General features: G+C 42.0%; 1 protein-coding gene across 1 annotated transcript in view; it reads left to right on the top strand.

The window, feature by feature from the left end:
• Positions 1–15,477, top strand: part of LOC142079477 (putative acyl-CoA dehydrogenase 6) — an 89,891-nt gene that overhangs the window by 7,966 nt on the left and 66,448 nt on the right. Inside the window, exon 2 of the mRNA XM_075143747.1 lies at positions 8,882–9,002. Within this exon, the coding sequence (XP_074999848.1) occupies positions 8,882–9,002 (121 nt within the window). The remainder of the gene's footprint in view (positions 1–8,881; positions 9,003–15,477) is intronic.

Below are 15,477 nucleotides of genomic sequence, written 5' to 3'. Positions count from 1 at the left end.
TCCCATGGAACTAAACGCAGAACTGATTGCCTCGAGAGGCTTTGCAAGTGTGTTTCTATGCTCTGCTGGAGAACAGATTTCAGTATGGTAGCTGCGGTTCTTGGAGTCCAGAGTGAGAAGCAATTTTGGGATCTTCCCTTTTCTGCCATATTCTTGGATAGCGCAGTTGAAGGGGTTGTGGTTGGGAGTGTGCAGGGATTGCCAAGTCACTCAGGTCTGTGCAAGAGGGTTTTGCCTATGCAACTGTCCTGGGAAGAAGGACATAGGGAGGCAGGAGGGGTTGGCTAGGATCATGTGGGTCCCTCCCCAGCTGGAGCTGGTCTTCCAGCATCTCATTCCTCAGGAAAAGGTTAAGCTGGGCTCAGCTCCCAGGTCCTGGACTGGGCCTTTTATTTTCTTAGTATGGTGATGATGTGTGCCCTCTGCTCCAGCGGTGGGGCTCCCAGATGTGCCAGCAGCTGCACAGCATGGAGGAGCAGCGCATGCTTCTGCACTCTCTGGCAGACTTGTAGGTTCTTAAGTTTTAGATAAGCATTGGCAAAAACTTTGTGGTTGATACAGGGTTTGTTGTTTTTGTTTGGTTGGTTGGTTTTGTGGGTTGTTTTTGTCTACTGAATTAAAAACTGTAGCCAGATGTATGGGACCAAAAGATTTGCAGTATTCAAATTTCTGAACGAATAATAGGCTTTGCTTTATGTATTATGTATGTTGCAAGGAACTGTGTCGCAGTGAAAGGGAATAAACACAATGATTTAAACAGAAGCATGTCCAGTTATTGCCAAATGAGTAGACCAGTTAAAATTGCAGAATACTCATAAAGTGCATGCTTTTTTCCCTGAAAATCAGATTTTGTAAAAATAGACAAGGACAGGTATGTCGTCTTATATAATGAGATGCTGCCAACTCTTACGTCATAGGAGTTTTCCCTCTGCTAATTTTTCTTTCCCTTTCAGAAAGGGAAAATTTCATTTAGTAACAGTTTGTTCTTGTATTTGCTAATCACTGCAGTCTTTGGTACCCAGTGCTGTAGCAGATTGCATGATTCCTTTGTTGCCTGTGGCACGGCTTAATTGAAGGTACAAAAAGGAATTGTAGTGCTCTAATTAATCAATTTTAAATACATGTCTTCCCATTTCAGCCATATATTTTCCAACGCTCAGGAAATTTTTCTGGTTTTCTCTTATATGAGCCTACTGAATATTGGTTTTAAATCCACTGGAAGCTTCTCTGGAAGCTCAGCTCTGGCCACAGCTATGTGCAGTGGCCGTGGAGAAACCCTGCGGTGAGCCAGGCCTGTTTACCCTCGCTTTGCAGCAATGAACAGAGAAGCAGAAGTATCCTAAAGATGCCCGAGGCGCTAGTGATGACGTGTTATCTGCCCCTTTGAACCGGCTTTGTAGTGCTAAGCTGGAATGACTTTTTTCCCTTAATTCCTAATGTCTCAAGCTTACGTACCGCCATTGGGAAAGGGAAAAGGGGAAAGCTAAACAACCTGAAATCTGTGTGTGTTTACGTCTAAATGCGCACACATGCGCAGAGTAGATTCAGGAGGGGTTATATGTAACGTATATGTGTAACATACCTGACGTGATTGATGTGTCTCTTTCTTTATTCTGTCAAGTGCTTAGTACATTTACAAGCAAAATAAAAGATCAGCAATGCAGTCCATGGACAAAGAGGGTGGTGAGCATAAGTGCCTGCCGTGGAGCCCACGCTCAGCCAGGTACTTTGGTGAGGTCCTGACCTTATCTCTGTGTGATCCCACCAAGGCAAGGGGACTGGCAATGCATTTAAATAGGGTAGGTGGAACCACTATTTTGCTTTTCAACATCTATATAAGGTTTTTAGGTATGGGATTGAAAAAAAAAAAAGAGAAAATATAGTTGTATTTGATTTGGCTTTCTTTTTTCTTCTCAGTGATGTCTTCTGGCTGGCTTGAAGTGTCCTTTTCATCCAACAGGTTTTTTTCACTGGGCTGGTCACATCTTGTCCTGCAGGTGCCATGTAGAGAGGTTGGGTTCTGCTCATGAAATGCACGAAAAGTTGGGGAGACCAAAATGAACTGAAAGGCAGAGACAGCAGAACATGGTCTTCTGGACGTTTTCAAGGGGTGGGCGTTGGCAGCCGTCCTGCCTGGTGTATGAGTGTCTGGCACGTTCTTCAAAGTTCTTGAATGAAGGACAAAGTTTCGAGAGCGACTTTCCCACCTTCTCTTTCTAAGTAATCCTACAACCACTCATTGCTCAGAATTTTTAGTTTAGTGTTCAAAAAGATGCTGATAAGTACAGCCTGTCCCACTGTTTAATACCATTTATTGACCCAGGGCTTCTATGCGATTGCTTTTTAGGCCATGAATTTCAGTCTGTGCATCTCTCCTTTATGCGATGTGCTTGGGGTGATATCAGTGAGCTTGTTTATATGGGCTAAATCAATCACATTTCAGATTGGACCTGTTAGTCCTCAATTATAATGGGGAAAAATGTAATAATAGAAGGAGGTGGAGAGTAAGCCAGCGATACAACTTGGGGGCATTTTTTCCTTCAAATGTAGTAAAGGCTTTTAAAAAAGATGTGGATATGTGTGGTAATTCCTCATTCATTTTAGGTTTTCACAGGGGGGAAACAAGATTGAAAATTCTAAGTAGAGTAACAAAATGTTTTGGAAAAAATGTTTCCAGTAATCATAGAAAAATACAGAAAGAAATCAAAGCTGTTTTATTTCAAACCTTTATGTGAAAGTTTAGACCACACTCTCTAGATTCATTCAGCTACTAGCTGTAAAGTTTTAAGTTGGACAGATACTTAGATACTGTGGTTTTTTCCTGCCGTTTCCTCCATGTTCTATATGCTGCACTCGCATTATTATTTAGTGTCTTGGTGATGGCTTCAAAATGTTGAGGCTTCACAAGGAACTGCCATCTAGATTATAATTTTATAACATGTTGGTTTGGGGTTTGTAAAATGAATCATGATGCTTTAAAAAGCTTAAGTCAAAGTTACTTCATTTTTGTTTTTTATTTTAATTATCTGGATATTCTGCTTTTAGGACTTCTTTTTTCTTCTGCCAGGTGTTTTTCACAGAGCCATGAAAGGGATGTCTATGCTTAAATGGAACCTTTTCAGTTCAGCCCTGTATCACTGTGGAAAATGTTTTCTTGGCTTGTTCCCAGCAACAGTCTGATGACAGCTCAGAGTACAGAAGTTTCCATATCATCATTGAGGCCCCGTCCCAAATCCCGTACTCAAATAGGGCAAATTCTTCAGTGACAACTCTTGTAGGCAGTCATTTGCCCAGGTGTTGCGTCGTGCGTTTGGCTGGGTAGTCAAGTATGAAAACAGAATGAGAGGCGCAGATTGCATCCGAATGCCAAATCTTCCATGTTGTGGGCAAGAGGGAGACTTGCCTTCCTCATGCGAAGGGGAGAAGTGTTTTGGCAGCATCTAGGACATTTGCTACCTTGACAGGACCCCATTTTTTATATAGATCTTCTAGGTGAGTCCTAACCAATAAGAGCGTGTATGTTCTTATAAGAGAAGGAGTGAGGGCTATCCCCCTTGTTTCAATTAGTATTAAAAAAACCCAAACAACCAAAAAACAAAACAAAACAAGAAAACCAGCCAAAAAAAAAAACAAAACCAAAAAACCCCAAAAAACTCCCACCAAAATCTTTCTGAAGAGTATTACTGGGAAAGGATTGGCCACCAAACTTTGTTTAGAGGTTTGGGGGAGTTGTGTGGGAGCTGAGGAGGGCCATGGCCTCCAAGCCCAGGAGGGAGTAGAAACAGGGAATGTACGCTGGAAGACTCATTCTGGTGTGCTTGGGATGCGTGCTTGGGGGGACCCAAACGGAGACCAGCGTGTGGGAAATGAACAGCTGCTGTTTGGATGTATAAGGCCTCCCCTGAGGAGCAGCCGAGAGGACCCGCACAGGCTGCGGCGCGGCAGCCGGCGAGGAGCTCACCGGTGGGGTCCTGGCTGCCTTGCACCCATGGGGTGGGTTTTGGCGGCCGGTTTTTTGGCCCGTGGGTTTGACCACCTCAGCTCTGCCTTACGTCTTGCTAAAGCGCTGCCTTGTCCTCAGCACCGGCGTCCCTACGATGCCGATGCCAAGTTTTCTTGCAGTGCAGTTGTTGCTGCTGGTGGTCGTGGATAAAACTACAAGGAGAAATGTTGTTTTGTGGGCTGTAAATTATTTTCTTTAGTTATTGCTGGGGGCGAGGGCAGAGGGCTCTCTGGTCTGTTACCTCCTTCCTTTCAAGTCAGTGTTATGCTAATGCCTAGATATAACCACTGAAGAACTGTCATTAGTAGTTTGTTGCTTATTTATTTGCTTTTTTGTTACATTAAAGATCCCATTAATTGTGCCATCTTTGGTTAATATATTAATAGAGCTAAGTTCAATTACTGTAACTTGATTTAAAGGAAAAAATGCTCCTCGTAACATAATGTGGCACCACTAAATCCATTTAATCTTCTTAATGCAAAACACCTTTTTCTCAAACATTTTCTCTTGCTTTTCTAGTTAAGTCAGTCTAATCTCAGCTTCTCACAGGAAACTTTAGTAAAAATTTCTGTCATTTTGTAAGAATTCAGTTTATTGTTTTCTTTTCAAGATTCATCATCTTGCTAATTGTGTGCTGAAATATACACCACTGTAGAGTATTTTAAGGGTCAGATATAAGAGGTATTGTGTGTAGAAGTGGTATGGCCTTTAACTTCTGACTTGAATTGCTTGATAGAAGGTAAACTTGCTGGTGAATAATGGAGAGAAATCTTTAATTGTTGTAAAGGACATCTGTACGCACTCTCAGTACCCAAATTAATTCAATTACAATTTCTACTGTTGTAGAAATAGTCTATTTATTTTAGAATACGGTGAGAGTTAAATGGCAATTGCTAATGTTTCTGGGTAGGTGCTGGTACAATATCAGAACAAAATACTGAGCATCGTGTGAAGGAAAATTCCCAAATGTGCATTTTTGTTTCTTTTCTCATTTAAATAGTGGACTAACTTCCAGTGGAAAATAATCAAAATGTGCAACTATCTGGCAATGTTTTGAGGAAATATTTTCATTGCTCTGTTTCAGAGAGAAATTAGAATAATCTCTAACAAAAAAAATGTGAATTTCTGTCTCCATCCCCTCGCCAACCCTGCCACCGCATTTCCCCGTTCCTGGGCAGGAAGCTACAGGTGCTGTTTTCACAAAACTTTGTCAAGACTGTTTTAAATAAAAACACTTTTGTTTTTCTTACCATCATTGAACACAAAGTGAGTTTGTTGGCTCAGTCAGTTTCCGACTGGGCAAATTTCCACAGTGTTTTTTGAAATAATTCACGGCTGGTGTCAGCCCTGAAGCCATTCTTTCGGAGGCTCCCCCGAGAGCAGCCCGAGCTCTCGCCGAGGTGCAGGCTAAACCAAGGCTGCCTCCAGAGCTGAGTCCTTTGGGTTTGCATCTTCACGGTTCGGATGAAGCAGCCTGAGAAAAACGCCGGTCCCATACATGAGACTTGCCATGCCTGCTCTGTCAGGAAAATAACAGAGTTTCTGTTGGGGTTTACTGGTACTTTATCAGCAAGTGGGAAAGATATATGGCTCCTAAATCAATTTTACATCCCAAATGCAATTGAGATTTGGCCAGCTACATCAGGTGAAGAGATTTCCTTCATGGCTGGGAATATCTGTCAGATAGCGTCTGTAGTATGCCGTGTTAAAGTATTTCTCCTGAGAGGAGTTTTAGGTCTTGTTATAGTCAGTATGCTAGTGATGCAAGTCTAAATGCTATCACCCGTGATTTCCACATTTCTCACGATAAAGCGTATAAAAATAAGCAGACCAGCTGCACACCTACTGCCGAAAGCTTGCTTCTGTATATTTGTCAAACGCTGCATGTATACTTTATGGTTTAGCTTAAGGTGCCTGCATAATTTGTGCCTGCAGCTCTTAGTGTTTGCTTCTAAAAGCTGTGTGCATTCAAAATAATTTAAAATGATTCAAAGTTAATTAGTCAAGATTTAAATTAATTCAAGCATGAAATATTTCTCTGGGGGCACAGATTGAGGAAGTAGCCAAAGCCAAGGGAAGGGGCAAATTAAATGGTTAGGTATGCAGCATTATTTGGCTTGCATCCACGTAAACCTGTCTTTAGCGATGTTTTAAGCACACGTTCTGTAATTGCGCGTGTTCCTTCAGTCATTGCTGGCTTGGCCCTTTGAAAATATCTCTGTTTCAGTTTGAAGGGATGATAATACCCAATAATCGGTACTGAAGCATCAGCCATCTGACCAGCGCTGCAGTTCTCCAGCAATGTGGGTTATGTTTGTATGTGTTAGTGTAAGGAGAGGTGTTTCCCCAAATCCTCTCTCTCATCCACGCCATCTGCCCTCTGATTGCCCCACAGCGTGCTCCTCCCCTCTGACTCTGTGCAAATTATCTGAGGATGTGTGTTTTCTGAAGGTTTATTTTGAGGAATGATACTTTTAAAGGAATGAGATTGCATGCTTGAAAATAGGTTAGTTTTAGAGTCTTATTTGTGATTGTAAACAGCATGTGTGATTTTTTGCAAACAACTTGTGTCTAAAGTGTGAAAAGCTTTTGACAGAATCTATTGCAAAAATACAGTTTAAAGTGGATGGTTCAGTGGCTAAGAAACAACTGTGGATATCAGTATCTGGACTGTGATACTCTTCCCCTCCCCCCCCCCAACCTTGAACTTAGAGGCATACAGTGTTTGTGGTTTGTGCAGCAAGGCTGTCTTCATTTTTTTTGTTGTGTCATGCAAGGAAGATCTTGTTTTACTCAACATGGTAGTAATTAAACTTTGGCTCTGTTAAACAATTTGAGTTTTACTCAAAGGCACAGGAGCAAGCAGGTCATGATCTGCAGAAATGATGTAAACCCACTTCTCTAACGCTTTAGTCATTCTTCCGACTCCACTTAACTTCAAAAGTAGCTTTGTATGTAGGCTGTGAACCGTTTGGCCCAATTACCAGCCGTAAGAAGCACAAAACTCTGTTAGTACATTCACTTCATACTTTTGCCAAGATCCATCAAAGCGCTGGGATAACTTTCTGTAGGTACTTCATAACCTCTTTCAGGCATTTCCCTGGATGTTATCTGATGAGCATTACCAGATGTAATTACCAACCATCAAAAAGGTGTTTCGCCACCTGTAACTCAACATTGAGGTCCAGCGTCCTAGAATCTAAGCATCTAGGATATGGCAGTACAGAAGTTAAATGTGGGCTCTCCTAGGTAGTGTCCTGATGAGTATTTTGTTACTATTGGTCATCAGGTCTACGTCATTCAAAGTAAGAGAGGGAGAAAGATGATAATTACTGAATGAGTTGAACATTCAGCATATACGTTTCTCAGAATTTGGTGAGAGAAGTGAAAAGTGATTTTTCTGTTACCAACAATGAAGTATCTTTATTTCTGTGGCCAACTGGGAAACAGAAGGCAGCCATATATGGACTGAAATTCTCCGAAGAATGTGCGATAAATAGATAGTTCGGAAGAAGGCTCCACAGGGTCTCATGAGCACAGCGTTTTGGGAGGGAGAGGAGTCTATTTCCAGCTCAAGAAATAGTTAGCACCACAGGACTTGTTTATTTAGTGTGGAGAAAAGACTAAGAGGAGTAAGCTCTTAAAATAATAAATTCTCGCTTCGTGAAACAGTGTAGCAGTAAAATTGTGGTCTGTTGGGAATTGGTGTTTGTTTTGGTGAGGTTTGGTTTGGGGGAAGGAGGGTGGCTTTTCTGTTTTGCATTTGGACCCTCCCGTACGTGCTGCCGCAGGTGCTTGGCGCGCTGGGCGGCACGGCAGGAGCCGCCTGTGCCAACCCCTGGTTTGGCTTGTGGAGGCGGGCAGGGCTGGGCACTGCACAACTGACTCTTGAGAGCTACTGAAACCGCGCTGCCTTGTGCCGGGTTGTAGCATGGGGAGCAAGAACGAGGCGGCAGAAGCGCGAACGCCCGGTGCGCCCCGCGGCGCGGGGCTGTTTACCAGGGAGCCGGCTCTGTTCGGGAGTTACTCCCAGGCTTAGAGGTCGGCTGCAAAACTGCGGGTTGCCCATTTTGCTCCCTTCCCATGGCCGTGGAAATCTGGGGCTTTGTGGGGTGTCCAACAGTTCTGCTCTGAAACCTGGAAGTGTTACTGAACGTAGTGGCTGTAGTCCAGATGTGTTTTGCTCGCAACAGCCTGAATAGAGGAAGGGCAGTAGCCAGGCAGCTTACGACATTGACTTTTGGAGGGTGTGCAGCAATAGCCCAGTTGAGAGTTGCCCGGGGACTAGGCTTGGAAATGCTATAAAATCTGGAAGATGACCAGATTTTTCCAGTACGTGTGTTGTCAGACCCTAGGGAAGTCTAAATACAAGTGGCCTGAACAGTGCTAACATCCTTGAGAGCGTTCCAGGCAAAGGCAGGGGAAATGAGGTCTCTCCTACTTGCCTGTCTTGCGTGCGTCTGTGGTCATTGTGAACAGATCATCAACCTGCCTTGGCCAGGTCCCTCTGAGGACCATCCAGATTGCCCTTCCGGTCACTTTCTAGAAACTGTACTTGGAAAGGTAACAAATGGTGAGGGGGAACTGCCACTTTCATAGGTCTTGGAGGGGCTTAAACCGGCCCTGATGACTTCCTTGTAGTAGTTGTAATTGCTAAAAGAATTATTTATACTTCCCTCATGGCATCTGTTGTAACAGTCGTGGGTGGGTGGAGAATAAGGACATCCAACAGGAAGAAAGAAAATCAATGTGCTTTCAAAATTTTCCCTGTAGGTTTTCTTTTCTTTTTAAATTAAAGTTTTTAGACAAAAGTAGTCAAAGGTGTTTCTGTAGGAACGTCTATGTTAATAACTTTTAAAATTTACTTTTCAAATCTAGATCATCGACAAGGAGATTAATCCCTTTGTGGACAAGTGGGAAGAAGAAGGACAGTTCCCAGCACATAAAGTGTTTAAAACCCTGGGAAAGGCTGGATTCCTTGGTGTGGATAAGCCAACAGGTAAGAGAGTGTATAACTCCTGAGTGTCGACGTTGACGGTGATAGACTCATTACAGTATCTCAGATTGCTTTTGCCCCAGCTCAAAACATGGTTTGGAATTCAATGAAAAGTTTACTTATGTTCCTCGGTCACAGGCGTGCTGGTTACCAACTGTGCAAATACAGAAAATAATGTTGCTGAGTGCTCAGGTTGATATTCTCCTAAACATAAATGTTAAAAACCTGCGTGACTGTTATTTTAAAGTCAGTGAAATGAATGTAACTTCAATTTTCAACATACAATCTGTATAATTACTTTTCTTCGGGATCTGGACACATATGGAATAATCTCAATCTTCATTAGAGAAACCACAATTTGAAGGCATTGAAAGTGGTGTAAGATTTGGCCTAATATACTTCCTTAACCTGTAACCTTTACATCATTGTAATGTACTCTGTCTTGCCATTCAGAGGATGAGGTTGGTGTGGGTTTTAGGCCATTATATCCTAGACTGTCTTTAAAAAAGAACAAGAAGCTGATGATATACACAGCAAGGACAGAGCAAGTTTCATGTGTACATGTATGTATTGGTGAGGAAAAAAGTCAAGAAGTCCAGAAGAATAGGAGGTATTTCTGGTCTTCAGCACATATTCCCCTAGGTTTTTTGTTTGTATGCGATGTAATACATACTTGTTTTCTTTTCAAGTGCTACTGTTATGTGTTCCTGTCAGAATTCTCTGGGTTTTTTCCCTCCATTTTCTTATTAGTGGTTAAAAAGTTTAAAACAAAAGCAGGTTTGCATAGGCAAACTTTTGGCAATCGTGGTGAATTCAGAGCAGCCCGAAGTGACAACGTTTGGGCAGTTAACTGCAGATAATCATCTATATGGAGCACTTCACACAACCTTAGCTATGCCATACCATGTCATTATGTTGCTAAGGGACAGGGCTTGAACTGTGGAACAAATTATGTCTTTTTACCACTTTCAGAGGAAATTTTTCCTCTTGAAATGAACTTTCATATTCTTACACATTCCGACGTGGAAGGTTTTTTCTCCAGCTGTCCAACTGTTGGAGCTCGCAGAACTGTTTAGCTGTGATTGTCTGACAAATCCAATTAGGTCTGAGCTGGTATTTCTTTACAAAAATGCTGACAGTTTGAGATTATACTTAAGATCTATTTAAAGGACAAATAGGATTACAGAGGGAGGGAGAAAACCTCCTCTGCCTTCTGCTATAATTGTTTGATAGGCAGATTTGAAATCTGTCTCGGTGGGGTCTCCTTCACACTGTTAATGTTCATGTTGGTTGTAATAATGGTGCGTTGCACTGCTGCCCGTCTTCTCGTTACACGCTTCTCGGGGCGTGCAGAGGCCTTGGCTGGGGTAAGGAACCTCAGCGCCGAGCGTGCTGCGCATAAAATATCATGGAGGTGGGAACTTTGTATAACAGTCACAAAATAGCTAGGACAAGAAATAACGTGAGTGAAATCTAGTGAAGAGGGGACTTGCGGAGGCAAAGATGGGCACAGAAGGTCGCATGCACTGACTACGCTTGTTATATTCATGATTAAGAATATTTTAGCCTTGGCTTTGATGCTTGTATCTAGCTGTTAATCTAATTCGTTGGGACTCTGCAGCTGCATTTTATAAAAGCTATACAAAACTGGATCAAATTCTCAGCGACACAGTTCCGTCTCAGTTCATCTTCCGGAGCAAGGCATTGTTGGGTACAGAACATGCACCAACCCCCTGTAAGATGCTGCCTTTGCAGCATTCGGTTGTGCAACAGAATGTCGCCAGAATGGTGAATGTCACTCTGTAATGCTGTAGTACCACCAGGCACATCCTGAAAGTACTGAAACTGTCTCCAGGTGGTGACACAGTCAGGTGTGTAACAGCGTGGTCTCAACCGCAGAACTTCGGCAAAACCTGAAATTCTTCATCCTTCTGCAAAGTGCTTATGCTTGCTGTGATTGTGGTTGGTGTGTACTAGTAGTAGTAATGAAAAAAAGAAAAGATATATACCTTTTATACTCTGCTCAGCCACTTCTATTACTTAACTGCTGTGCGCAGAGGAAGAGACATCTTAAGAGATTTGAGGAAGCCAAGAGCAGCTGGCAGTTTTGGGGGGATGTCGGGAGAGGTCTGGAGAAGGGAGGTTAATTGATTTGAGGAGAGCATTCACGATGCGGAGCCATGTGCGTAACAACCTGCCCTACTTTCTCTTTCCAGTACAAACCCAAATTATAATTATCATGTTGTATCCATTCAAACCCAGATCATAAAGCATTCTGTTTAAAGGAGGCTAAATCTTTCAAGTGAATTCACTTTAGTAGCAACAGCAATTTTGAAATATAAGTTTTTCCGATTTTGTTTTCCAGGGTCATTCTGTCGAGTACAGGTTGGTTTTTTTTGTGTTTTTTTTTTTTTTTTTGTTTGTTTTTTTTTACACCACCACCACCACCCCCCACCACCCCCCGGTAGAATTAATTTTGAAGCTTTCTGATTGGGCAGAAACAGATCACAAACTTGTTTTGCTTAGATAGAAGGAAACATCTGTTGGATTTCAGATTTGTTGAAACTGGACTTTTTCCTGGGTAAACACCATTCCCTTTATGAACAATGAGCTGCTTAATGGGAGTCAGGCTTTTAAAAGAAAGTGCCTTACATGTGTCCCTTATCATTGCAAACTTTCTCTGTGTGGAGAACTGATTTGGGGCACTATTTGTATTGCAAAGGCTCCATCAGTTCCCACCATACGCAGTTGTGGTAGGGTTTTTCCTGTATATTTTTTTCACAGTTGTTTACCCTTGTAGTGAATATGGGCTGTAGTACAGTAGTTCAGGATGTTAGTTGGAGGGGTCATGTAAACACTGTGGGCAAGGCCCAGCCATGCGCACATATTGGAGAATCCTGAAGATGATCAGTGGATTTAACTTGCACTGTCTCGTCAGTCTTCTGCCAGAGAAGGATTTTTCTTTTTGAACCATTTCTCTGCTCTGGTATTGTTTACACAACTCAAAAATAGCACATACACTGCTTTTCCTTGGGAAAAAGTGTGTGTTGTTCAATTATATTAGGAAATTCTTCCTCCTAGTAAAATACATGCTGACAAAGTGAACATTATTTATGCATAAAAAGTGTCTTTCTGCTCTATGCAAAATGTGTTTTACAGAATTACTCAGTTCAGCCTGAAGTATTTAGTCTGAGGGGAAAAAAACCCCAACATCTCTATGTACTTGTTATTCTTCATTTATGTTTACTGTGTGTTTCTCCTCAAATTATAAAGTTTCTGGGATATTGAGGTACTGACCATCCCAAAACTAAGGGCAGAAAATATTAGGGTGGGCAGCAAAAATATTTTAAACAGTCTTGGTAGTTGGCCATTGTCTGTTTTGCTAAGGGAAGTGGGCAAGGCATATTCTTTGCAGTGTTTTATGTGCAGATTAGATGAGATATTGGAGTAAAAGCTGAAAAGATCTATGTGGTCATTTGTGATCTTACAGTTTATGAATCAAAGCCTTGGCTGTTGCTAAATTTGAGGATGCGTTGCCAAAGACGCAGGCTCAAAACGTACTGTTCCATGCCTGCGTATGCCAACGCAGATGACTAAAAGTTGTTTTTATCAGCTGATGCAAAAGTACAGGAATCCTGTAAAGGCTCAGGGAAAGCAAAGAGGAGGGGAGAGAAAGGTGTGTAAGAGGGCAGTGTCTGCTGTCTGGGTATAGCATCATAGCATCGCTGTGAGACATGAGCGATAATGATGCCCGCTCTGGGTATTTCATTAGTGTTTTCACTGGCACTCCTGTAGGAATATTTAGCAGAATGCATTAGCATGTGGAAATAATTATGACAGGTATGTCCAAATAGTAGCCTTCATTTATTCCTGTCAAACACTTAGCAGTGCACTTGCAGGAATACGTTCTTAAATATATCAGGAAAATCAGGAAACTATGTGGTAAGACTTGTACATGGATGGGAAAGTATAGTTTTACACTATCTCCTTCCCCTACTGCTGGGATATGTACTGGATACGTGACTGGAGAAAGTAATAAGCAGTATGTTCTTGTCACTTGAGACAGATAAGCATCTGATGAAACAAAACAAATGTTTCAAATGATTGATTGCACTGCAATTGGAAAATGATGCAATATCTTTCCTTAAGAAAGCCTGTTTATTGCAAGTGTGTTGAAGTTGGGAATATAGATCCAGACTATCCTCTAAGGTTAATTTTGTTGTTTTCTTCACAAGTATACATTTCTCTGGTAAGATGAGATCTTATGAGAGTTTGGTAGCGGAGGCTCATTTGGAAAGAGTGTGTGGGGTTCTTTCTCTTTCTTATTTTTCTTCTTCCCTTTCTGTAATACTAAGCCTTATTATTATATGGAATGAGCAAAAGAAGGACCTAGGAGGAGCAGTGAATTCTGTCACTAGAAAGGGACTTAGTGGTTCAGGTGAAATGGGTTTATGGCCTCTAAGAGAGTAACTGAAACAAACTTTCTCAGGTGTAGCTATGGATAGAAGCGGAAAGGTATATATTTGTAAGAAGAGAATTCATTTGCCCAAAGCCATTTCTGTATAACGGGAGTGGACCAGCTACAATGCTTGTGCTTGGTTTAAGCATAGCCAGCCAAACTAATTGCTTGATCTCTTTCTCACTTAAAGGAGTGCAGTAGTAGTTAGTTAATAATAGTTGCACTCTTTAAGTTTGAGAGAGAAGTCATTGTGCCACGTTTTCAGGTACCAATGAGCCAGTAAATCAGCACTCTGAAATGTTTACCAGCTATGAGATATATTTCTTGCAATCAAGAAATAATCTCAATAAGCCTCTAAAAAACAATACACCAAAATTAGTCACTGCTTTATTTGAATCAAATTGATGACAGAGTTAGTGATGGATGGCAGTGGCTTGGAGACCTCGATCAGATAAGTATAAGAAGTTTCAGGTGCTTATCTGACCTTCTTAATTTGGTGGATTGGATTGATATCTCAGGAAAACAGGGGTTTTTATGTGTAGATACAAGTTCTGTGTGAGTGAGACTTTTTCCCTCCCCTCTTGTGAAATGCTGACAGTTCAAGTCCCATCGAGCATCTTGCAAATGTAGGATGAAGTGCAATTGAAAATGGTAAGGGGGAGACGGTTTGTTTGCTGCACTTCACAGATCATGAGATATTTCTGATCAGACAAGGAAATGAGCACTTGAGTTCATCTTTGGTTTTTCTTGACTCTGCACATGACTTGGAAACACGAGTGCTTCATTCTTTGTGGCTGGTTAGTACCTCTGGGAACAGCTTGTTCAGCTATCCACAGCAGTTTTGTGGAAACATCCAGCAGAGAACAGACTTACTGAAGGACAGCGAGTCTTTGTGGAAGAGATAATCTTCCTTTAAATGTGTTGTTGATAGAGGGGTCGGATTAGTTCCTGGGATTCTGCTTTTGTACTTGAGAGAAGGCAGATCCTTACACCTGTGACTTGTAATGCAGGACACGGTAGTAACTTATCCAGTTCAGGTATGCATATACCAGTACCTTAGGGGCAGACTAGGAATTTTGAAATCCTGTATGTGCACCATGACATAACCAGTTACAGGTTATGTCAAAATGGTATTGAGAAAGAAATTAAAAATGCCTCTTTCCTGGAAGAAATTAGAAATACCTAACTGGGAACAAATGCTCAGCTACGTACGCGCAATTAAGTGCTTGAGCTCTTGACAGACAGTTCTCTCATGGCATACCTGCCATGCCAAATTCGCTTCTGAGTATCACAGGCTTTGCACAAACTGGCAGATCCACATGGTGTCTTGAAGCTGACTGGGAGCATTTAGTCTCCTTTTGTAGATAAGAAACAGTAGATAAGAAGATAAGATAAGAAGCAGCTGTCGTTATTCGTCCCCATTCTGCAGGACATGCGGGGTTGTGCTCTGCGTGGTGCAGGAGAGTCCGTCCTTCTCTCTTTGCACTTGACTTTAGGTTAAGCATGCACCAGCTTGAGTGCTTTGTATGAGGCTAGTTAATGAGGTTTCAAGGTTGCACAAAACTGTATGGATTCACATACCAAGTACGTGACTTTAGGGGAACGCAGTCCAGAAATGCAGATGGAAAAGCTGGGGGGGAAACAGCTGTGATGTTGGTGGAATGTCACACTGAAATGGAGTGTCAGTGAGAACCTCGGTTTCCAGAATCCAAATTGTGGTCCTATCTGTTGCCTAACTGGTTCTGACTTTTTTATGTACTGATGCCTCAAGCTTCAGGACAGACGAATCTCATCATTACCTAGAGTTTTCTCTTCTCTCTAATGCTGAAGTTGCAACAATAATAGTTTTCTTCTATAAAAACATGTGAGGAGGAGCTGGATACTGCTCTGAGGTACAGATGCTGAATCAGGAGCCAGATCTAACCTGTGGGAGAGAACTCATTTGACTAGTTGGCACTGAACTGGACCAAAAGCCAGATGGTATTTCTCAACATAACATCATGATAAAACACTGGAAGA

The sequence above is a fragment of the Calonectris borealis genome, chromosome 2 (genome assembly GCF_964195595.1).
Source record: "Calonectris borealis chromosome 2, bCalBor7.hap1.2, whole genome shotgun sequence".
NCBI lineage: Eukaryota > Metazoa > Chordata > Aves > Procellariiformes > Procellariidae > Calonectris > Calonectris borealis.
This window is presented reverse-complemented; position numbering and strand designations above follow the sequence as displayed.